Source organism: Mesoplodon bidens (assembly GCF_964165515.1).
Source record: "Mesoplodon bidens genome assembly, chromosome: 1".
In the NCBI taxonomy this organism is placed as follows: domain Eukaryota; kingdom Metazoa; phylum Chordata; class Mammalia; order Artiodactyla; family Ziphiidae; genus Mesoplodon; species Mesoplodon bidens.
Window position 1 is genome coordinate 123,432,063 of NC_138176.1, and position 23,464 is coordinate 123,455,526.

General features: G+C 40.4%; 2 protein-coding genes across 3 annotated transcripts in view; one reads left to right on the plus strand and one right to left on the minus strand.

The window, feature by feature from the left end:
• The window catches only part of JMJD1C (jumonji domain containing 1C), a 328,631-nt gene extending 309,552 nt beyond the window's left edge, over positions 1-19,079 (minus strand). The window contains exon 1 of the mRNA XM_081234570.1: positions 18,981-19,079. The gene's annotated coding sequence lies outside the window, so the exon portion shown is untranslated. The remainder of the gene's footprint in view (positions 1-18,980) is intronic.
• The window catches only part of REEP3 (receptor accessory protein 3), a 91,682-nt gene continuing 86,846 nt past the window's right edge, over positions 18,629-23,464 (plus strand). Inside the window, exon 1 of one of the 2 annotated variants that reach the window (XM_081234741.1) lies at positions 18,629-18,823. In XM_081234741.1, coding sequence (XP_081090867.1) covers positions 18,792-18,823 — 32 coding nt within the window. In that variant the 5' untranslated portion in view covers positions 18,629-18,791. The remainder of the gene's footprint in view (positions 18,824-23,464) is intronic. The other variant, XM_081234742.1, reaches the window with a different exon arrangement.

Here is a 23,464-nt window from a genome sequence, read left to right on the forward strand (position 1 = left end):
AAGGCATGCAATTTAATCGTACAATCAGCATCAGTAAGTTTTACACCAGCTACACAGGTATTGCAGAAGACAAAAATTGATTCATTGCAGGACTAAACCAAAGGTACTGATGTTAATTGCGCTTTGATTTTAAAGTTAAAAAAACATATTACCATGTTAGATTTTTCAGTTCTTTCTCCCTGTACTCACTCTTAAAAGGTGTTAAATATAAGATTCTTTTCACAATAAAAAAATCATTTTATTAAGAATAGTACCACTATTTCCACCAGGTGATTATTTTATTAATTCTCCAGCAAAATCACCACCTGAGAACAAACTCATGGTGCTATGGGGAGGAAAAGAGAGGGAGAGAGGGAAGGAGGTAAAGAGAGGAGAAAGACTTCATTTCAGTATTTAAAATCTAGCCTAATTCACCATTTAATAATCTTTTCTAAAATGAGTAAGACTGAAATACAACTTCTAAGGGAAACATTTCTCTTCCCATGTTAAAATAACATGCCAACAGCTACCAAGGAAATATACTTTACTTTATGTACATTCATTTTCATAGATTCCAATTATGAAATGTGTTGCAATAAAATGGAGTGCATGAAAAACACTTAAGGTGAGCATCATTTTTACAAATTTCGCCAATTTGCAAATCTCACCCCTTCTGTCTCCTTACTTCAACATAAGATGACCTCTAAAACATCAGCAGCAGCTCATTACGGCACCTCCATAATCCACCTACTTTTGAAGCTGAGGCTTGTTTCCCCTCGTTCTGTGCTCAGTGAATGGAGCACAGCTGTTGTTTTGCAAAGGCTAGAGGTTTTACAAACCTGCCAGCTCTTCATTCCCCCTCCAGTCACAGCGGCCAATATAATAAATTCTTTTCTCAATTCCATCTTTCCTGGGGTTAAAGGAGAGGGAATCAATTCCTGGGGATAAAAAGATCAAACTTTGAAACCAAAATCTACAATCCCAGGAATATGAGCTGCATAGCTCCAAATAGCAATAACAATTATAAAAACAGAATAATGGCTAATAATTATTGAAGCTGTACTATGTATCAGGCAATATGCCAGTGCTTAAAAGCATTATCTCACGTGATCCTCAAAATAACTTCCTGAAGTAGATACTATTATTATACTCATTTTGCAAATGGGGAAACTAAGTCTTAGAGCTAAGTACCCTATGCAAAATGACATAGCTCTTAAGTGACAAAGAATTGAAGTCAAAGGGCCTGAGAAATAAATTTAGGGCTTCAATGGCCAAGCTCCAAAGCTCTCAACCTCTAAAAGCTATAGGTCATTTTTAATATTTGAAAAATCTACATGAAACAACCAATTAAACCATTTAACTGTAATTGCCATACAAGGTAGCTAAAATTGTAGTTTGTTTTTTTTTCCTTTAGTTGAACTTAACATCAATTCAGTATGGATAGCATATGCTGCTCTAATTACAGTCTTTGGTAAAAAAAAATGGGGAGGCAAATCATTAATAATCAAAGGTTTTGAGGAAAAATATTTTTATAATATGGGATTCAAAATGAGAAAACAATTTAAGTGATATGTTGTGGGAAAATCTGGCGGAACAATGGACTAAATGACCTCAACGATCTAAGATGTATCTAACAACGTCTGATTCTTTGCCTAACAACGCTTCTACCCCAGAAATATGTCTGCTCCACCCTTACTCCAGTCTCTTCCTCCCTCCAAATCTCACACTCATAACCCACCAGTTGCTTTTTATTACCATTGGCAGGCCTAGGAAACTTTGAGATTAGCTCTCAATCACTAGGATGAGCTGAATACAGGCAGCTGAAGTTGACTCAACTTTTATTCTTTGCTATGAATCCTGGACAATTCTTTTTTTTTTTTTTTTTTTTTTTTTTTTGCGGTACGCGGGCCTCTCCCGTTGCGGAGCACAGGCTCCGGACGCGCAGGCTCAGCGGCCATGGCTCACAGGCCCAGCCGCTCCGCAGCATGTGGGATCTTCCCGGACCGGGGCACGAACCCGTGTCCCCTGCATCAGCAGGAGGACTCTCAACCACTGCGCCACCAGGGAAGCCCTGGAAAATTCTTTAATTTACCTGGTTTCCTCCAATTGTTTTCTGATTCTCCTCATCACTTGCTGACTGACTTACCCTCTGTCCAATTGCCTAGCTCTGCTTCTTCAACTACTGACCACCTCCTGGCAGCTGCTTAGGGTATGATCACTGGGTCTCTATCCTGGCCCCCATCTCTGGGATCTGGATCATACTGATGGACTAAGAAGTACCTAACTCCACCAGAGTTCACATGCTTGTGTCTCATAAGTGCTCTCTTTTCCCTTTTCTGCTTCCTTGCTAGTTCCACTTGAGCTGCTACAGGCCATATTCTACCATGACATTCTAAAATGACCGTAATATTATAGCTGATTTTGGTTGGCACACACTCCATAAAATGCTATGGGCAGCTTGTGAACAAAAATTTTAATATCTGTAATTTCCTGGTGGTCCAGTGGTTAGGACTCTGTGCTTTCACTGCCTAGGGCCTGGGTTATATCCCTGTTTGGGGAACTAAGATCCCGCAAGCCACGTGGTGCGGCAAAAAAAAAACAACTGTAATATGAATTGGAAGACTGGGATTGACAATATATACACTAATATGTATAAAACAGGTAACTAATAAGAACCTGCTGTATAAAAAATAAATAAATTTAATTTAATTAAAAAAAAATCATACCCAAGGTATAAAGTCATTATTTACTTTTGTACTTTTTTGGCTAGAGTTAACCAATGAAAATCCTAAAGGATGTTATACAGCTGACTCACAACCGCCCCATCCCCAACTCTCTGAATGAAACTACTTATGATTCACTTCCTTGGAATCTTTAGAAGTTTTTTTTTTTTTTGTGGTACGCAGGCCTCTCACTGTTGTGGCCTCTCCCATTGCGGAGCACAGGCTCCGGACGCGCAGGCTCAGCGGCCATGGCTCACGGGCCCAGCCGCTCCGCGGCATGTGGGATCTTCCCAGACCGGGGCACGAACCCGTGTCCCCTGCATTGGCAGGCGGACTCTCAACCACTGCGCCACCAGGGAAGCCCTAGAAGTTATTTTTATTTCCTATATAATGACATTATCAAATCGTCAATAACTATGAACTCTTTCTCATTCCCCATTTTACTTGCTCTTTTTTCACTCTTTTTTCACTCTTCAAGCTAACACTAGCCCCTGTGAGTTTTAAAATGCAACTAGTTTGAATATTCTCTTAGTAATTAGTGTAGTCCCAAATATTCATGGACTAAGACTTAATGTATTGAAATAATACAAAATATTTCAATAAACATCTATTTTTAGGTACTGGGAATATAACAAGTGCGAAACAGGACAATGTTCCTGCTCTAACAGACTTTACGTTCTAAGTAGAGGAGACACAGAAAACAAGAACAGCAGCAGTGGTGAGTACTACTGCAGAGGACCGGAACAGGATGATCTAGGAGTGATTAGGTGACTATGTTAGATTGGGTGATCAATGAAGGGGGCTCCCTGGAATCTGAATGGCATTAAGAATCCAATATGGAGGGGAAAGTTGCTCATTTTGGAGTAGCGAACAATAAATACAAAGACCTTAAGACAGAAAGTAGGATGACGTGTTTATAGGAATAGAAAAAAGGCCAGTGTGGCTGAAGCTTAGGGGGCCAGGAGGAGAGTGACAGCAGATGAAGTTGGAAAGACAAGCAGGGGCCAGCTCACCCAGGGTTTTTAATCCAAGTGCAAGGAAAGCCATTGGAGGGGGTTTTAAGCTTTACAAAGTCCTATCATTTGTGTACTAAAATGGCCCCTCTGGTTGCTATGCAGGTTACAGACTATAGCAGGTGAAGAACAAAAATAGGAAGATCCATTAGAGGGCTTGCAGTAGTCCAGCTGAGAGAGGTGGTAGAGAGAGAAAGGTACAGAGATTCAGAAGGTTAGGAAGTAGAACTGAGAGAACTTGGAGAAGACAGAACAGGTGAGAAAAAAAGAAATCAAGGATAACTCCTACATTTTTCACTTGATGTACTGATTGGAGAGTGATGTAGTTTAGTGAGATGGGACAGGCTATGGAAATGTTGGTTTGGAGGGGAGCAAGTCAAGAGCAGAATTTTAGAGCTGGAAGAGATCTCATGGATCATTTAGTTCAACCACTTTATTCTAGAGAAGTAAAGTGACTCAAACTTGTTAATGTGACTTGCCAAAAATGGTAAAGTACCAGTACATTCTGGAAGAGCCACTGCCTCAGTTTACCAAGAGTTCTTAATCTGTTTGTGTCATAAGCCCCTTTAGTAGTCTAATCAAACTTGGAATCAAAATAATGTTTTCGTTTTTTAAAAAATTTCTTAAGTATGGGATTACAAAAAAACCAATTGTATTGAAATACAGTTATCAAAACAGTAAAAGAAAATGTGATTTGGTAACACTATACGTGCTTCTTTATCAACTCATTCAATAATACGACCTCATAGCAGACCTAATAACTACCATAGTTTCAGAGTAACGACATGTGGTGTAAGTAATATTTCAGGACACCTGCAATAATTTTAATGGGATATGAAAATATTTGTGATTTCTATTGACAAAAATTAAAAGTACAAATATTCCTGTCGTTTGTTTCCTACATTCATAGCTGAAGGATATGCTAACTTTCAGGAAAGGTGTAGTGGGGAAAAGTGCAATTTTTCACCTTCTAAGTTCATGGCCTCCTGAATTCTATCCAGGAACACCTAATTTGTAGACCCCAAGTTAAGAGCCTTTGGTTAAATCCCTGATCATTTTCCCCCCAGATTAACATAATAGCCTTGGGACTGATCACCCTGCCTCCAGTATTTCCTCAAATCCATCCCTCATCCTTATGAAGGATCACAAAGGCCCATCTAACAATACTCCCCTGTTTAAAGTCCTTGGAAGGGTTCCTCATAGCCTATAGATAGTATGGCACTGACAGACATACACTCCAGGCTCTGCTTCTCTAATACAGTATTTCTACTTGATTTCCAGCATTGCACTGAACTTTCAAGACTCCCTGCCTGTGTTCTCTTCTCTCTTTTCTACTAGTATAAGACCCTACCAAAGTATCATCTTTCGAAGCATCTGAGTCCTTTCCCCCAAACAGAGCAATCTCTCCCTTTCCTATGAACTTCTTCAAAATCAATAAACGTTTTTGCCTGGCACATTATCCTGGGCTGTGGTTATCTGCAAATATTCTTTTTCCCATACATGACAGTATGCTTCTCCCAAACTCAGTGTTAAAAGGTGGTCTTGGGCTTCCCTGGTGGCGCAGTGGTTGAGAGTCCGCCTGCCGATGCAGGGGACACGGGTTCGTGCCCCTATCCCGGAAGATCCCACATGCCGCGGAGCGGCTGGGCCCGCGAGCCATGGCCGCGGAGCCTGTGTGTCCGGAGCCTGTGCTCCGCAACGGGAGAGGCCACAGCAGTGAGAGGCCCGCGTACAGCAAAAAAAAAAAAAAAAAAAAAAAGGTGGTCTTGGGGCTTCCCAGGTGGCGCAGTAGTTGAGAGTCCGCCTGCCGATGCAGGGGACATGGGTTCGCGCCTCAGTCCGGGAAGATCCCACATGCCGCGGAGCGGCTGGGCCCGTGAGCCATGGCCTCTGGGCCTGCGCGTCCGGAGCCTGTGCTCCGCAACGGGAGAGGCCACAACAGTGAGAGGCCCGCGTACCGCAAAAAAAAAAAAAAAAAGGTGGTCTTGAATATTTGTGCTGGATTTTTACTAACCTAAAAATAATATCTCATATCCCCATTACAGTGTTCAGCTTATAAAGGGATTTCATACATCTTGTTTAATTCTCTTAATAATCCTATGAAGACAAGCAGTCTAAAGGATAACCTTAATAACCCTATAAAAACAAGTCGTCTGGCTCTTTGGTGGGGCTAATGGCGGACTCCAGGAGGGCTCACGCCAGTGAGTACTTCCCAGAACTTCTGCTGCCAGGGTCCTTGTCCCTGCAGTGAGCCACAGCCACCCCCCGCCTCTGCAGGAGACCCTCCAACACTAGCAGGAACAAAGACCTCCTGCCCCCTTCTTCAGACAGCAATGGAATCATACAGACTGAGAGTGAGGGGATGGAAAAAGATATTCCATGCAAATGGAAATCAAAAGAAAGCTGGAGTAGCAATTCTCTTATCAGAAAAAATAGACTTTAAAATAAAGACTATTACAAGAGACAAAGGACACTACATAATGATCAAGGGATCAATGCAAGAAGATATAACAATTGTAAATATTTATGCACCCAACACAGGAGCACCTCAATACATAAGGCAAATGCTAACAGCCATAAAAAGGGAATTCAACAGTAACACAATCATAGTAGGAGACTTTTAACACTCCACTTTCACCAATGGACAGATCACCCAAAATGAAAATAAATAAGGAAACACAAGCTTTAAATGATACATTAAACAAGATGGACTTAATTGATGTTATAGGACATTCCATCCAAAAACAACAGAATACACTTTCTTCTCAAGTGCTCATGGAACATTCTCCATGACAGACCATATCTTGGGTCACAAATCAAGGCTTGGTAAATTTAAGAAAATTGAAATCGTATCAAGTATCTTTTCTGACCACAACACTAGCCAGGACATGGAAGCAACCTAAGTGTCCATCGACAGATGAATGGATAAAGAAGATGTGGCACATATATACAGTGGAATATTACTCAGCCATAAAAAGAAACAAAATTGAGTTATTTGTAGTGAGGTGGATGGACCTAGAGTCTGTCACACAGAGTGAAGTAGGTCAGAAAAATAAAAACAAATACCATATGCTAACACATATATATGGAATCTAAAAAAAAAAAAAAGGTTCTGAAGAACCTAGGGGCAAGACAGGAATAAAGACACAGATGTAGAGAATGTAACTGAGGACACAGGGAGGGGGAAAGGTAAGCTGGGATGAAGTGAGAGAGTGGAATTGACATATATACCCTACCAAATGTAAAACAGATAGCTAGTGGGAAGCAGCTGCATAGCACAGGGAGATCAGCTTGGTGCTTTGTGACCACCTAGAGGGGTGGGATAGGGAGGGTGGGAGGGAGATGCAAGAGGGAGGGGATATGGGGATGTAAGTATACGCATAGCTGATTCACTTTGTATAAAGCAGAAACTAACACACCATTGTAAAGCAATTATACTCCAATAAAGATGTTAAGAAAAACAACAACAACAACAACAACAAGCAGTCTGAAGTTTTACCTTTATTTTGCAGATGAGGAAACAGAAGTCCAGTGAGGTAAACTGACTTGCTCAGGTCTAATCATTTAACGAGCTAGAGCTGGGATCATAAAACCAGGCTCCTTGGTACAGTGCTTATCGGGAACTGAAGCCAATGTGCCAGGCCCAGGACAGGTGAATAAAAAGCATGAGAGCGCTGCCTTCAAGAAACTTTTCAACATAGTACCAATATGACCCTATTAGCAACAGTTTTTTTTTTTAATATAATAGTACAAGGCCACTGCTGTACACCTGAAACTAACACAACATTCTTAATCAACTATGCTCCAATATAAAATAAAAATTAAAAGAATAGTACAAGTCCTATAATAAAATTAATCATAAAGCTAAACAGTCCTTAATGTTTAAAAATATAACCAGTTTTCTCTTTTTCTGTTGGCATTTTTAACTACATTATTCCTATTATTCTAGACTGGAGAAATGAAAGCTGCTTGTAAACACTAGTTAAATATTATACAATTAACTAGAGGTTATTATTTCCATCTCTAGAAAGAGAAACTAAAGTGATAGCTTAATATTTTAAAAGACTTCAAGAATGTACCAGTTTAATATTGTCAAATAAGAACTAAGAATTCTTGACATTTATTATCCTGCTAATTCATATTTATTTTGATCAAGTTGCTGAAATTTTTAATGCGATTTTCACGTATTACAACATGGCTAAGTATTTTGCTTATCAATAGTTCTCTCTTGTGAAATTTGAGACTTATAGAAAACTGGGTTTTTAAGAGGGTGCTGCATGAACAGTAAAGAACAAAATTCAACTCAATTAAGCAAATATTTATTATTATATGTAAGGTTGGTAACACACGATGAGATGTGTTAGACACAATTCCTGTTTTCAAGAAGCTTAAAACCTAGTAGGAAGGGTAACAAGCATAAACATATCTATAATTTTTAAAATATGATATTTATGATGTTTTAAATGTGATGTTTTACATATCGCACGCCTTAGATAAACCTTAACATAAGCAGCTGGAGCAAAAAAAGTTTTTCAAACATCCAAAATATCCTTATTTGGAATGAAAAATATATTGTATATACTACATATGATGGATATTACATAGTGGTGGAAATCTATGAACTACAGTCACAAGTAACAACAGGATAAGTCTCAAAAATAGGATGCAGTAAAAGAAGGGAAGGTGTTAGGGAAAGAGAGAAGGAAGAAAGACCACAGAGTATCTGGAAGGAGTTGTGAAAGAAAGATGAAGAGCTTCTTCGAGTGATTTTTAGCAAGGGGTACATGATTTCTTAGAACCAGGAAAAAAAATTTTTTTTTAAAAAAAAGGAGGGTGGGGGCTTCCCTGGTGGCGCAGTGGTTGGGAGTCTGCCTGCCGGTGCGGGGGACACGGGTTCGTGCCCCGGTCCGGGAAGATCCCACATGCCGCGGAGCGGCTGGGCCCGTGAGCCATGGCCGCTGGGCCTGCGCGTCCGGAGCCTGTGCTCCACAACGGGAGAGGCCACAGCAGTGAGAGGCCCGCATATCACAAAAAAAAAAAAAAGAAAAAAAAAGGAGGGTGGTAAATTATATAAAGGAATTTCAAGGTAAGGTAAGGAGTGGTAAGGAGAACTGAAATTCAAAGAATTAAGGATCGACAAGTATTCCACTGAAGTCCTTCCAGGGTTAGGGTGGATGGGATTGGAGCTTGATCAGAGCAGAAGTTCACAAACTTGAGAGCCCGAAAGCATGGCTCTAATTATTTAACCATATAGTTAATTTTATATCTAATTATGTTGAGCTTGTTTAAAAAGATCCCTAGGCCATACCCAGAAATTCTGATTTAGTTGATCTGGAATAGAAACTGGAATCTATTCTTTTAAGAACCATCATAGGTTTTGAACACAGGTTGCACAAACAATTTTGAGATATATAGATTGGAGTCACTTTTGAAAACGTAACAGAAAGAGGATGAAAATAAACCTTTTAAACACATACTTGATGGGCCCATACTCACACAGACTGAACTAAAAGGTCTGGGATAAATTCTTAGAAGGGGGACTTAATCAAAGGCCTGTCACCTACAAATATGTAAATATAACATACATATAAACATGTACTATTTCTCCCAAAAAAATTTCAGTAGGGACTTAGGAGTACCTCACACTCTCACCAACAGTTAAGCAATAATACTCTTATCTGACACTTTGGCAATAAGAAAGAAAATTTTTATCTGGATTTTGCTAATAATCAGGGAAACTGAAAACATTTTCTTAGTATGACATGGAAAATTTGATTAACATCTGAATGTCCACAGCCCTCCTCCTTCCACTTCCTTCTTTCTTAAAAAGGAATGACTTGCTGATACTAAGTTGACCAACATAATAAAGGCAACAAGTAAGAAATGTTGGGGGGAAGTGATCTTGTTAGCTGGGATCTGAGGAAAAAGCTTTAGAGTGTGACCTGTAAGAAGCCCCAGGGCAGTAAGAGAAATGGGGAGGAGAAAAGACCTTGCAAGAATAATCTGGTTTATGAATTAAATTCCCTTTAATGCCCTTTGAAGAAAAAATGGAACTCCTTTTTAATAACTTTTGGGGTTGAACTATGCTTCTTGAACAAGACCCAGTTCTGAACTTGGACCAAGTATATTCGTAAATCAGTTAGGATTACAGTTTGTCCTGGCCATTTGCACCACTTTTATAAATTATGTGTTGATATTTGCGCATTTTTTTCTACCAAGATTTTTTTTTCATTAATAAGCTTCATTTTCTAGAGCAGTTTTTGGTTCACAAAAATTGAGGGGAAAGGACAAAGAGTTCCCATATACCTTCTGTCCCCACACACATAACAACCTTCCCACTATTAACATCCCCACCAGAGCGTTACATTTGTTAGAACTGATGAACCTACACTGACGTATCATTATCACCCAAAGTCCACAGATTACATTAGAATCCACTCTACTGTATATTGAATAGATTTGGACAAAAGTACAACGACATATTACCACTGTAACAACATACAGAATAGTTTCACTGCCCTAAAAATCCTCTGTCCTCTGCCTATTCATCTGCAAAGCTTTTAATTTTAATGAAGTCCAGCTTATCAATTATTTATTTCATGGATAATGCCTTTGGTGTTATACCTAAAAAACTCATTGCCATATTCAAGGCCACTTAACTTTTCCCCTATGTTATCTTCTACACGTTTCAGAGTTTTGCATTTTACATTTAGGTCTATGATACACTTTTAGTTAATTTTTATGGAAGGTCATAAGGTCTATGTCTAGATTCATCTTTGCATGTGGATGTCCAGTTGTACCAGCACTATTCGTTGACAAGAATATCTCTGCTCCAATGTATTCCCTTTGCTTCTTTGTGTCAAAGTTCAGTTGACTATATTTATATGCTTTTATTTCTGGGCTCTATTCTATTCCACTGATGTATCTTGTCTATTCTTTCACCAATACCATACTGTCTTGATTAATGTAGCTTTATAGCAAGTCTTGAAGTCGGGTAGTGTCAGTTCTGACTTTATTTTTCTTCAATACTGAGTTGACTACTGAGTCTTTTGCCTCAGCATACAAACTTTAGAATCAGTTTGTCAATATCTACAAAATTACCTGCTGGAATTTTGATTTGGATTGCACTGAACCTACAGATCAAGTTGGGAAGAACTGACATCTTGACAGTATTGAGTCTTCCTAACCATAAGCGTGGAATATCTCTCCACTTAGTCTTTGATTTCGTTCAGAGTTTTGGGGTTTTGTTTTTGTTTTTGTTTTTTTGCCACCCTGTGTGGCTTGCAGGATCTTAGTTCCCTGACCAGGGATCGAACCCGGGCCCCCAGCAGTGTAAGTGCAGAGTCCTAACCACTGGACTGCCAGGGAATTAATCAGAGTTGTATCGTTTTCCTCAAATACATCTTAATTTTGTTCGGTTTATACCTAAGTTTTTCATCTGGGGGGACACTAAAGTAAATGATATTGTGCTTTCAATTTCAAATTCTACTTGTTCACAGATAGCATATAGGAAAGCAATTAACTTTTTTATATTAACCTTGTATCCTGCAACTTTGCTATAATCACTTATAATCCAAGAATCTTTCTGTCAGTTACTTCTGATGTTTTACACAGACAATAATGTAGAAATAACACTGCAAACAAAGACAGTTTTATTTCTTCCCATTCAGTATATTTTTTTTCCCTTTTCTTATCTTATTGCATTAAGTTGGACTTCCAGTATGATGCTGAAAAGCAATGGTGAGAAGGGACATTTCTTTTTTATCCTTTCTTAGAATTTCTACCTCTCTGCTTACACTGTCCATCTATGCTTGCATGTTGCCTAGTTTCCCCATTAAAACCCTTAGTATATTAATCATAGTTCTTCTTTAAATTCCTGGTCTGATAATTCCAACATTCCTTCCACATCTGACTCTGGTTCTGATGACTGCTCAGTCGCTTCAAACGGATTTTTTGCCTTTTAGATGCCTTGTAATTTTTTGTTGAAAGGCAGACATGAAGCACTGGGTAAAATGAACTGTGGTTAAGAAGTGGTATGGTGGGGAAGGGGGAGCATTCTATAGCATTCTATAGTCCTATGATTAGGTCTCAGTCTTCCAGTGACCCTAAACCTCTGGACTGTAAACTTCACCAATGCTTCTCAGTCCCCACCTCCCTTAGATGGGACAGGATGGCTGGAGGGGGCAGGAGTTATGTATTTCCCTTCCCCTACGTGTATGGCTAGAGGGGCTCAAATTGGGTTTTTCCCTTCCCCCAGTGGAAGGCTAGAGCTGGCTGGTGTGGGTTATTTCCCTTCTGCCAGTTAGGTTAGGCTCTGGTGAAATAGTTTCTCCCGAGGGCATACTTTGTTGAGAAGAGCAGAATGCACTGGTATATTTCAAAATGGTTTCTTTTTCGTTCCCCTGCTTCCAGCAGCGGGAATTTTTCTTCAATACTAACTGTGAAGATCGGGTAGAGCTCCTATGGCTGGATTCTCTTGCAGTTTTTAACTCTCGGAGTTGTCCACACTGAGCCTCCAGATTCAATTACAGTTTAGGTTTTCCTACCCTGGCACTGGTTCTTGCAGAGGTTTCCACTCCAGTGAGTTGTGATTCTCCATATCTGCCTGTTTCTCTAATTTGGGAGACAGCAGTTTATCCTATGACCTATGACCTTACTTCTCTGAAGCATCTAAGAAGTGTTGATTTTTTAGTTTGTTCAGCTTTTTACTTGTTAGAGTGGCAACTCCTAAGCTGCTTCTTACATGCCAGACTGGAAAACAGAGATTCTGAGTTTTGAGACACATTTTTAATTAATGCTTTTTCTTTTCTTTCTTTTTTTTTTTTTTTTGCGGTACGCGGGCCTCTCAATGTTGTGGCCTCTCCCGTTGCGGAGCACAGGCTCCGGACGCGCAGGCTCAGTGGCCATGGCTCATGGGCATGGGCCCAGCCGCTCCGTGGCATGTGGGATCCTCCCAGACCGGGGCACGAACCCGTGTCCCCTGCATCGGCAGGCGGACTCTCAACCACTGCGCCACCAGGGAAGCCCGAATTAATGCTTTTTTTTATTAGTGCTTTGTATATTAAAAATATTAACCTTTGTTGGGTTTTATGAATGTTTTTCCCCAATTTGTCATTTGTCTTGAAATCTTATTTATATTGTTTTCTTATTTTTTATTTATTTTTATTTATTTTTTTTTTGCGGTACGCGGGCCTCTCACCGCCGCGGCCTCTCCCGTCGCGGAGCACAGGCTCCAGACACGCAGGCCCATCGGCCATGGCTCACGGAGCCACCCGCTCCACAGCACGCGGGATCCTCCCGGACCGGTGCGTGAACCCCCATCCCCTGCATCGGCAGGCGGACTCCCAACCACTGCGCCACCAGGGAAGCCCTATATTGTTTTTTGAAGGCATAGGGGTTTTAAATTCTTATGCAATCAAGTCTATGAAATTTGCCTTTTTGATTTCTGATTTATGGCATGCTTTGAGAGGCCTTTCCATTATTATCATGATTTTATTACCTTCACATGTTTTCTTTTTATACTTTCATGGTACTTTTAGTTTTTACATTTACAGTTCTTATCCATCCAGAACTACTTTTTCTTCAGATTTTATTATATGGCTAGCTGGCTGTCATAAAATCATTTACTAAATAAATCCATCATGTCCCAACTGATGTAATATTCTACCTTTATCTTAGACTAAATACCTATATACAATTGAGTCTCTTTCTAGACTCTACTCTTGGCCAAAAAACAAAACAAAACCTGGCAACAGAGATACGCCTCTAAAGGAACTGGATAGCTGGAGACAGGTGATAAAAGACTAACAGACTAACTTTTCATTGTTCACCCTTTTGAATTTTATTCCAGGTGCTTTCAACTACCACTCAAAAACATCAACAAAAATTGTTTAAAGTTCTGCTTACTAGACATAACAGAATTATCAAATATTTCAGCTCTCTGTAAATGACATCATAACAACCCCCATATGCACCTGAACAATACCCGAAATCATAGATCTACCTTGATTTCAAAACTGGGAACTATGATTTAAATGAGTAGTAAAAGTGCCTCAAATATGTCTAAATCCTTAATCATTGTAAGCAAAGCTGCTACCTCAAATGTATAAGAACCTCAGATATGTGTTCCCTAGATCCAGCCATCACAGACATATTTTGCTTTCTTCATGGAATGTTAGCTAGTAACTATCAAATATTTAATTCACAATCTAATCTTTCACCTAGGGGCAGACAGGAATAAAGACCCAGACGTAGAGAATGGACTTGAGGACACGGGGAGGGGGAAGGGTAGGCTGGGACAAAGTGAGAGAGTGGCATGGACTTACATATACTACTAAATGTAAAATGGATAGCTAGTGGGAAGCAGCCATATAGCACAGGGAGATCAGCTCAGTGCTCTGTGACCACCTAGAGGGGTGGGATAGGGAGGTGGGGGGGAGACACAAGAGGGAGGAGATATGGGGATATATGTATATGTATAGCTGATTCACTTTGCTATAAAGCAGAAACTGACACACCATTGTAAAGCAATTATACTCCAATAAAGATGTTAAAAAATAAGAATCTAATCTTTCTATTCTAATGCAATCCAATTACTTTATTTTCAATATTATTTCTTTATAATTTGATTTCAATGTCATCTGCCAAATTTGACCTCTGTTGTAACCATAATACCATAAAGCAAACTGGCTAAGACAAAAAACATTCATCTGGCAGCAGATGGAAAAACAACAGGTTTTGTCTTTTAAGTCATTCTCTTTAAGATCCTCTCCCTCACACTATTTTCTAAACAACTATGAAAGGTAGACTCATTTAGTCATTTTAGCCTTACTGTAAATAAAAATATTTTCAAGCACTTGAAAATACTCCTCCAACAGAAACGTGAAGGTGACCTAGTATTTAGTTTCAATAGCATACTCATTAATTATATAGATTAGATACTATCTCTGTACCCTGTAATTCTCTCACTATCTGCTCTCCTAGATACTTTCCCACTCTCTTTTTTTTCCTAATAAATAAACTCCTTTAACATGTAGAAGACACATAATCCACATATCTCCCAGGAATTTTAAGTGAAAATGCAGAAGAGAAACCAATTCTTTTTAATAGTCTAATTACCCTTAGTTTTTAAAACCCCTTGCATTTGATCATCATAACATTATCATCCCCATTTAACAGGAAACAGATCGACCTGCCGCACATCACATTACTGGCAATTAAAATAGGTCTCCTGATGTCCTTTGCCCTAAATATGCTGCATCCCGCCATGATTAAACTCAATACCCAAAGAAAACTCTTTGTAGAATACAATGACGGAAGTGCTCAAATGAATACTAGTAATATATGTTTTTTAAAAATCAATTAAGTTTAGTATTTAAATAAACAATTTTCCATCTTGTAAACAAGAAATGATCTCAAGTACTCCAAAAGAGACCACACTTTAAAAGGCAGCAGGTAATGTATTTCCTTTTCTCCCACTGTCTCCAGAGCCTTGTCTTACACCATGAAGCACTTACCTAATGGCCACCTACTACTAAATCTCAACTATACACCCACTACTAAAATCTGGGTACTTCCCATGTGAGACTTCTCCTCAAATGAAATTACTCTTTGTTTAGGCTAAGAGTTCTCAACTGTATCAGGCTTGATGTCCCCCTTTCATAAAATATTTTCCATCTTCTGCTTTATCACCCTGAAATGAAATTAAAAACAATCTCCCTACAGACTTCAAACAAACGCACGTATCCTAAATAAAATAGGAATGGAAAAGTGAAATGAAAATCATTTAAAATAAGATAATATGTATTTTAATATATTAATCTTGAAACAAAACTGAACTAGAAGACATACAAGAGTAATTAGTAGCTAACCATGACAGCTATGAACGCAAAGTAGTTTGTGATTCAATTTTCCAAACTCTAAACAACTCTTGTTGTGAACGAATCAAATCTTTCTTTCGCACAACAGTTGCATGGAAACAGACACTGGAAAATTCAGTCTCAGTTAAAACCATGGTTTATATGTAAAATGGAGGTTCCAGGTTCATATAATTACACGTATTACACAAATGTCAGGCAGGATATTCCTAAACCTTGCAGGACATGGGAACATTCTTTGTCCAGGACAGCCCATGCATTTACAAAGAGTGTATATATATATATACATATATATATATATATATATACATATATATATATATGTATATATATATATGTATATATATATATATATGTATATATATATATGTATATATATATATATACACATACACATATATATATACACATATATATATGTGTATATATATATATATATATATATACAGCATCCCTGGCCCCCACCCATCAAATGCTAGTGGTTAGCCCCAATCACTCCAACAACCCCCCAAAAATGCCTCCCAACTTCCCCCTAGAGGGAACCCCCATCTGGACCCACTGCCTTAAACACAATTCAACTATCACAGTATAATGTAAAGAGCACTTGGGAAGCGTGGATTAGAGTTCCAATTCTATCACCTATTTATTTGGCCATTCAGTGAGCTCTCTAAACCTCAGTTTCCAGTGTACAAAACGGGAATAAACACTACCTAGGCTCTGAGTTGTAAAAGGCTGACTCCACAAATTGTCTGTAGCACAGGGTAGGTGGTTTCCAACACACGGCATATTGAGATGTTAAGAAGGGGGCTGTTGCAGATTGAGAGCAGCAAAAAGTGACATGAATGTGGAGGAGGTTGAAGATATAACAAGCATACAGGATGAAATTTAACACACAGCAGCCTACAGACATTTCAGAGAGCAGTCAGCAGTCCTATATATCTCAACAACCGCTGAAAGCACTAGTGTATTACGATGCAGTGAAATAATATTCAGAATGATGACCCCTCCAAAATAAGAAGGCAAGAAAGACATCTTTAAGAGACTTCCACTGTTCAAGGCTGAAATTTCATAGTTTTCATACTTAAGAGAGTGACTGTACTAAAAAACATTATTTGAACTTTTACTGGGCAATTTCCCTATTCTAGACACTAGGAAAACACAAATAACTAATATACCATACCTATCCTTAAACATTTTACCATCCAGTAGATTAGGCATAGGTAAAACATAACCATTATATAAAGCAGAATGACACAGGTATTAAATAGATATTCAAGTAATAAATTATGGGGGCCTAGAGAAAATTATGAATAACTATGAAAATCAAGGACATCTTCATGGCAGAGCACACTGCAAAAGACTCTGACAGGTAAGAGAATGGGACGCAAATCATTAAAGAAAAAATGAAGTCCAGGCATAGGCACTGAGGGTGAAAATACAGCTTGGTTCAGAGAAAAATGGTAGGGAAAGGGTACTTTAGAGGCTGGGAGGGCAGTAAAAATTAAGGCTGTAAAAAACATTTCAGGACCTGTTCATGGAGAAATCTGAATGCCATTCAAGTAACTGAGTTTTACTGAGCAAGAGAATTTTCCAGAAAACTGGTGCCTATGTGGCACACGTGATCCCCAAATAATGTTGAATAATGGCCAAAAATAAGATTCCGAACAAATGCAAATTTTCATTAGTGAGATCCCTGAAATTAAAATATACTTTTTAAATATGGGTAAATAAGCAAAAAGAACTTAACCCAAGAGTAGAAAGCAGTTTCTGATTTCATTCCTTAAATAATGAAAATTTTATTAAATGTATTGAATCTGGGACCTTAAAAGAATTCAAGACAATCTTATATTTGCTTTTGAGTTTCTCCCAAGCAAGTGGCAGAAACATGTATTTTCTAAACATGTATTTAGCATGCTTTATATCACCCCTGGAAGGCAGGAGGTAAGCTGTAGTATTATCAGCCTCTTTTTACTATGGGGAAACTGAGGAACAAAAAGAATAAATTACAGTATGGTCACAAAATAAGCTGTTATATTTCCTGGGGCTTTCAACTTTCAATTAAAGGCTTGAAGCGCCCATTTCATCCTTTATTCTTCGTACCATCTGAATACTAGAATTATCTTTTATTATTGTCTTAACAGAAAAAAAAAAAGATGAGAATTAAATTTAAGATCACTTTCTCGACTAGGTACTGCCACCAAAAAAATTAGAGTTTAAATTTTGTCTCCTGAAATTATGATACCTGAAAGAGCTGTAAGGTGTAAGCAGTAATCCAACATCCCCAAAAATAGACAGCTGTAAATAGCATGACAGGTCAGGAATCCTAGGCCCAACTTTTACTTTGAATATCTAGCAGGTCAGAGGTGTCTTTGTAAAACAGGCTTTGCCGATGTTGTGATGGAAAGTTGCCTTAAGAGGCCCAGAACATATACACCCACTATTGCAAACTTGAAATCCAATGCTTTCCTCCTTCTGCCCCTCCCTGCACTGCACCACGTACCAGAAGACTCCTGGTACACACAGGCCTGTGCAAAGATCCTCCCGACGTTTGCCTTAAAATGCGGTACTTTGAGGACGCCCAGGGCCTCAGTGAGAACACCGGATGTGGCTAAACACATCTCAAAATCTCTCCTCTCCAGAATCTAGGGCCTGGTCTAGAGGATTCTATCGGACAGAGTTCCTGCTACTATTTTGCTTTTCACACAGGCACTGACAACCCCTATCCACACGTCCCCTTCCTCAGCCTCAGCCTCCGCCTCCCTCCCCCCACGCTCCCCCCCCCCCACGCCAGGTGGACTTCCCAGGGACAGAAGGGGCAGGAAGAGGGAAGTGAGAGCCCAGATATCCGAGCCACCACGCCATCCGGCGCGGGCCGGGGTCCCACTAGCCCAGCCCCCGGAGCCCGGCAACCCAGACCTGGCCTCGGCCAACGCGCCGCCGCCGCCGCCGCCTATCAGCGGAGCGCAGGGGCGGGGCTGGCTGGCTCGGCGGCGGCTCCGCCGGCGGGCGGGGACGGGCGGGGGACCGACCGCAGCGCAGCTCGGGCCGCCGCGCGCAGACACGGGGCCCAGCTCCCGAGGGCGCCAGCGCGGCCCCGGGGAGCGCGAGGAGCCGGCGAGCGCGCGGCCTGCGGTTGGCGGCCTGGTCCGCCACGCTCAGCGCCCACCCGCCCCCGAGGTGGGGTGCAAGCCCCCGGGAAGATGGTGTCCTGGATCATCTCCAGAGCCGTGGTGTAAGTGCCGCTCACGGCGCCCCCAAACCCCCCACGCGAGGCCCGGGGGAAGGGGGGGGCTAGGAGCCAGGAGGAGAAGGCAAGGCCGGGGCCTGGGCGGGGTGGGCTGGCCCGGCCTCGGGCCTGCCCGGGGTCTGGGAGCCCTCGGCCTCCTCACCCTAGTCCACGTCGCTGCGGGGCTCCCTGCGTCGGCCGAGGGCCCGGCGGCTGCGGCGCGGCCGGGCTGCGTGCGGCTTGTCTGCCCTGCTCCCCGGCGCTGGGTGGGCAGGCGCGCAGGGCAGGCGGCGCGCGCTCCCCGCTCCCGCTCCCCGCGCTGCGCGGCACCGCCCTGCGGGCCCGGGAGCGGCGCGCCTGGCGGCGGCGCCCTGCGCAAGCTCCTCAGAAACTGAGCGCGGGAGGCTCCGCGATCCTCCTGAGGATGCCGTGGCAGCGCCGAGCCTTTGTATCGTGCGTTGCGGGTCTCCCAGGGTGGCTGATCACGTGTGGTAGGAGGAGAGATTTGTCTAAAAATCCGAGACCGCTCCCAGCTCAGATCCTTGGGAAGGGTCTCAGGTGCCTCGAGGTTTACAGCTTTTCGAGAAAGGAGCTCATTATTGAATGGTGACACTCGCCTGTTCGTCCAGATCCCAGAATTTGGCCCTATCTTAGTGGAAATATTTGCAAAGGGATTGAGAGGCTGCAGGTGCCTGTTGCCTTTGTTCAAATTATCGGTTCATTGTGTTTTTACCAACAAGTGCTACAGGCCCATAAGAAAAAAATTAGTTGAGTTGTGGTGTTTACTCTGTAAAGGTATTTGTTGGACTTCAATTTAATTTCCTCCCATCCTCCCTGACTTAACCCCCTCCTCGAAAACAAAAGTCACGAAGTAAACAATGACGTAGTTACAGGCAGGGGCCCGTGGATTCATTAATCATGATCTCTGTAGGAGTAGTATTATCTCTGTACCTTTATGAAATGTTTTTATGAGATGATAGGCTTCTCTGATTAGCTTTATAATGTGGGAAAAGTAACATTACCAGATTTTTAATTTATTTCTCAGTGGGGAAAAGGAGCTAATTTTTGTTAGGTTTTTTTGTTTGTTTGTGTTTTTTGGAGAGTGAATTAATCGCTTGGTAGCCCTGTTTAACGTGATTTACAGTAGTATTCAAAATGTGTTATTTGATTGTCTTAATCAGTTTTTTCTTCCTCGGTATAGTTTTTAGCTTTAAAGCTTCAGAGTGTCCCGTGTTCATCTGTACAAAACTAAAACTCAAGAAATGAAAGCATAGCAAAGATGTCTTAAGATATTTTTTTTTTAGCCTTTTGCGGCCTTCTTTGAGTCTACATTTTCATCACACAGACATACCTTTCCCGACCTAGAAGATGTCTATCAATTGTTGTGTCAGCACCTAGGAAATCAAGTATCCCATTGACTTTTTTTTTTTTAATTCTCTGGGTTCCTTTAACCAGTTCTTTAACTGACAGAAAATTGTGAAGCACTTTTAGTTTTCATTACTGAAAATCAGATTTTTGTTTTTGATCATTAACTGTGAGTATGAGTGTCTTTTCTAGGTGCTATCTAGAACACAAAGGTTATTAACACATAACTGATCTTAATGGAACTGCCAGTTGGAATACACCGATACCTGCAGTACAGGTCAAGTCTTCTAAGAGTTACACCCAGAGCTATAGAGTTTAGACAAGGAAGGGAATATATCTGGTTGGAGAATCAGAAAAGGCAAGGGAGATTACATTTGAGATGGGCCTTAAAGGACAGACCAAAATTCGACAGCCAGAGATGAAAATGGAGAGGATTCCAGATAAAGGGATCACTGTGAGCCAAAGAACAGAGGAGGGAAAGCCCAGATTAGTTACCTAGGACTTAAAGAGACTGAGGAGAGAGCAAGCTGGAAAGGTAGGCTGGGGCCTGTTTTCAAGGAATTTCATGAAGAATTGATAGCCATTATTAGGCAGTAATGGCCTTGCTTTAGAAGATTCTCTCCTTGTGTGAGATGGTTGTGAATGGAGAGACTCTGAAAATGGGGAGACCACTTAAGGGGTTCCCTAACTGGAGAGAGAGGATTAAAGCCCACAGTACTAGAACCTACAGAATTGAAAGTGTGAGGCAAAGGAAAGGGAGCAAAATAGGGAGAAAAGGTCATGGGAATGTATTTATCAGGTGTCTGGAAATGTATTTCATGAGCCCTTGAACAATTAGCATATTAAAAAAGTACACTTGGGGCTTCCCTGGTGGCGCAGTGGTTGAGGGTCCGCCTGCCAATGCAGGGGACACGGGTTCATGCCCCGGCCCGGGAAGATCCCACATGCTGCGGAGCGGCTGGGCCCGTGAGCCATGGCCGCTGAGCCTGCGCGTCTGGAGCCTGTGCTCCGCAATGGGAGAGGCCACAACAGTGAGAGGCCCCCGTACCGCAATAAAAAAAAAAAAAAGAGAAAGCACACTTGTCAGGGAATATAAGCATCATGATATTTTGTCCCTACTCTCTAAGCACTGAATGTTTTCTGCTCCCTTGATCGCACATAACAGCACAAAGGATCAACCCCCAGGGTTTACACAAACTTGGAAACCTTTTTCACACCAGCAGATAGATTTACTACATTCTTTCTAATCTACTGGAACAGCCAGCTAGTCCTGAGCCTGAAGAAAGATCAGACAGTTCTCTCAACATGAACCTCTGGTGGCATGTGCAAGGAACATAAGGACCCTCTTTAACCAGAGCTCCCTGTGTGCATGAGCACTTTCTCCCCAAGCCCTGTGGCAGACCATTTCTGGGAAGAGCAGTGACTTGGTTATCAGACCTGGATGGCAGTTAATAGCTGCATGGTCCTGGGCAACATAGTAAACCTGAGCTTCATTGTTCTTGTCTTAAAATGGTTACAATATTTACCTCCTTAAAACTGTTGTAAAGATTAAATTAGTTTAACTAAAACACACCAAATGTGGTGCTTGGCATTTGTTGTGCACTTAAAACGTAATATGTACATAGATTTTTTTTTTTAACAAGGGAGAGGAGTAAGATGGTATAGCAAGAAGTATCATTGGACTATGATTCTCATTATTGTTATCATTGGGAACCTGGAATTTAGAAGTAGCTTTGGTTGTATTAACCAGCTGAATCACCTTGAGTCAACCTGTCACTGATAGTAGACCTCCGTTTCTTACTCTGTAGAGGTAGAGGGATCTGGTAATCTCCAAAATCTTTTTCTTTTTAATATTTTTTTGACGTGGACAATTTTTAAAGTTTTTATTGAATTTGTTACAGTATTGCTTATGTTTTATGTTTTGGTTTTTTGGCTGCGATCGAACCCGCATCCCTGCATCAGAAGGCCAAGTCTTAACCACTGGACTGCCAGTGAAGACCCTCCAAACTCTTTTGTACAACTGTAGCATTCTGTGATGCTATTAGAGGATTTTCATTTTTTTTCCAGTCTCTTTAAAATCAACTTACCTTAATTTTACAGGCAAAATGGAAAGGTTAGTTAGCAATTATTAGGGGATAGTAATCTGAGACTACCAAATGATATTATATGTGATACAATATGTGATACCCATAACCTTACATTTTAAAACATGATTCTTAGAGGTTGAGGGAAACCCCATTTTTCTACCTTTTCTTAATTTGTGTATACAGCATAGATTGTGGTAAAGATCAGGACTAAAGACTGATTGACTGAATTCAAATATCAGCTCTGCCATTTAGTATTGGCTATAGCCTACCCCATAAGATTAAATGTGCTCGCATACAATAATGTCCATTCTCCATCATCAGGTAGATGGTAAGTATTCAGTAACTGTTAGTAGTTGTTACTAGAACAAGGAAGAACGTATTTTGCTATAGTCCTGGCATACTGAATGTTTAAACTATTTTCAATTTACATTTTTCTTTCTGTCTCTTTGTGTAGGTGACATACTTGTAATTAAGAGTATAGTAAAATATTTTTTACACTGCCATTAATTGTTATATGGTAAGCATCTTCTATGTTGCTCTGAAATCTTATACCTTCTATTTGATCAGGCCAGTATTCATAATTTTCATAGCCATTCTTCTATTTTTTAATTTTCCTTTTAGATCATTTCTAATATCTCATTATCATAGGTAATGCTACAATGTAATTATAGTGCTGCAATGGACATTATTTATATATACTTTTTAGTATTTCCTTAGGATAATATCCAAGAGGAGTATTTCTGAGTCAAAGGCTATAAATATTTTTATGACCATTGATACCAGTTTCCAAATTGCTGTCCAGAAGGATATTAGTATTTTTCACTGCCACCAACAATGTATGAGTACTGTCTTTATGACAGTGGAGCCAGACTAGGAGGCTTTAATTTTTTTTATACTTTCCTAATGAATATAACAGATCTCACTGTTTTCTTTTGCATTTTGTTTCTTATTTGCAAGGTTTAATATTTGTTCTAATATTTATTAATTATATCACATATTGTGCAAATAATCTTTATGCACTTTATCCATTTATCTCTTGGTTAGCTGATAATTTACTTGTTTGTCTGAGCTCCTTACATAATAAAGAAATTAACCTTAAATCCTATTTGATGCAAGTATGTTTCTCAATCTAACTGTACTTCTCTTTAGATATCTTACTTTTACTTATATAGAGAGTTTATAGTTTAAATGCAGT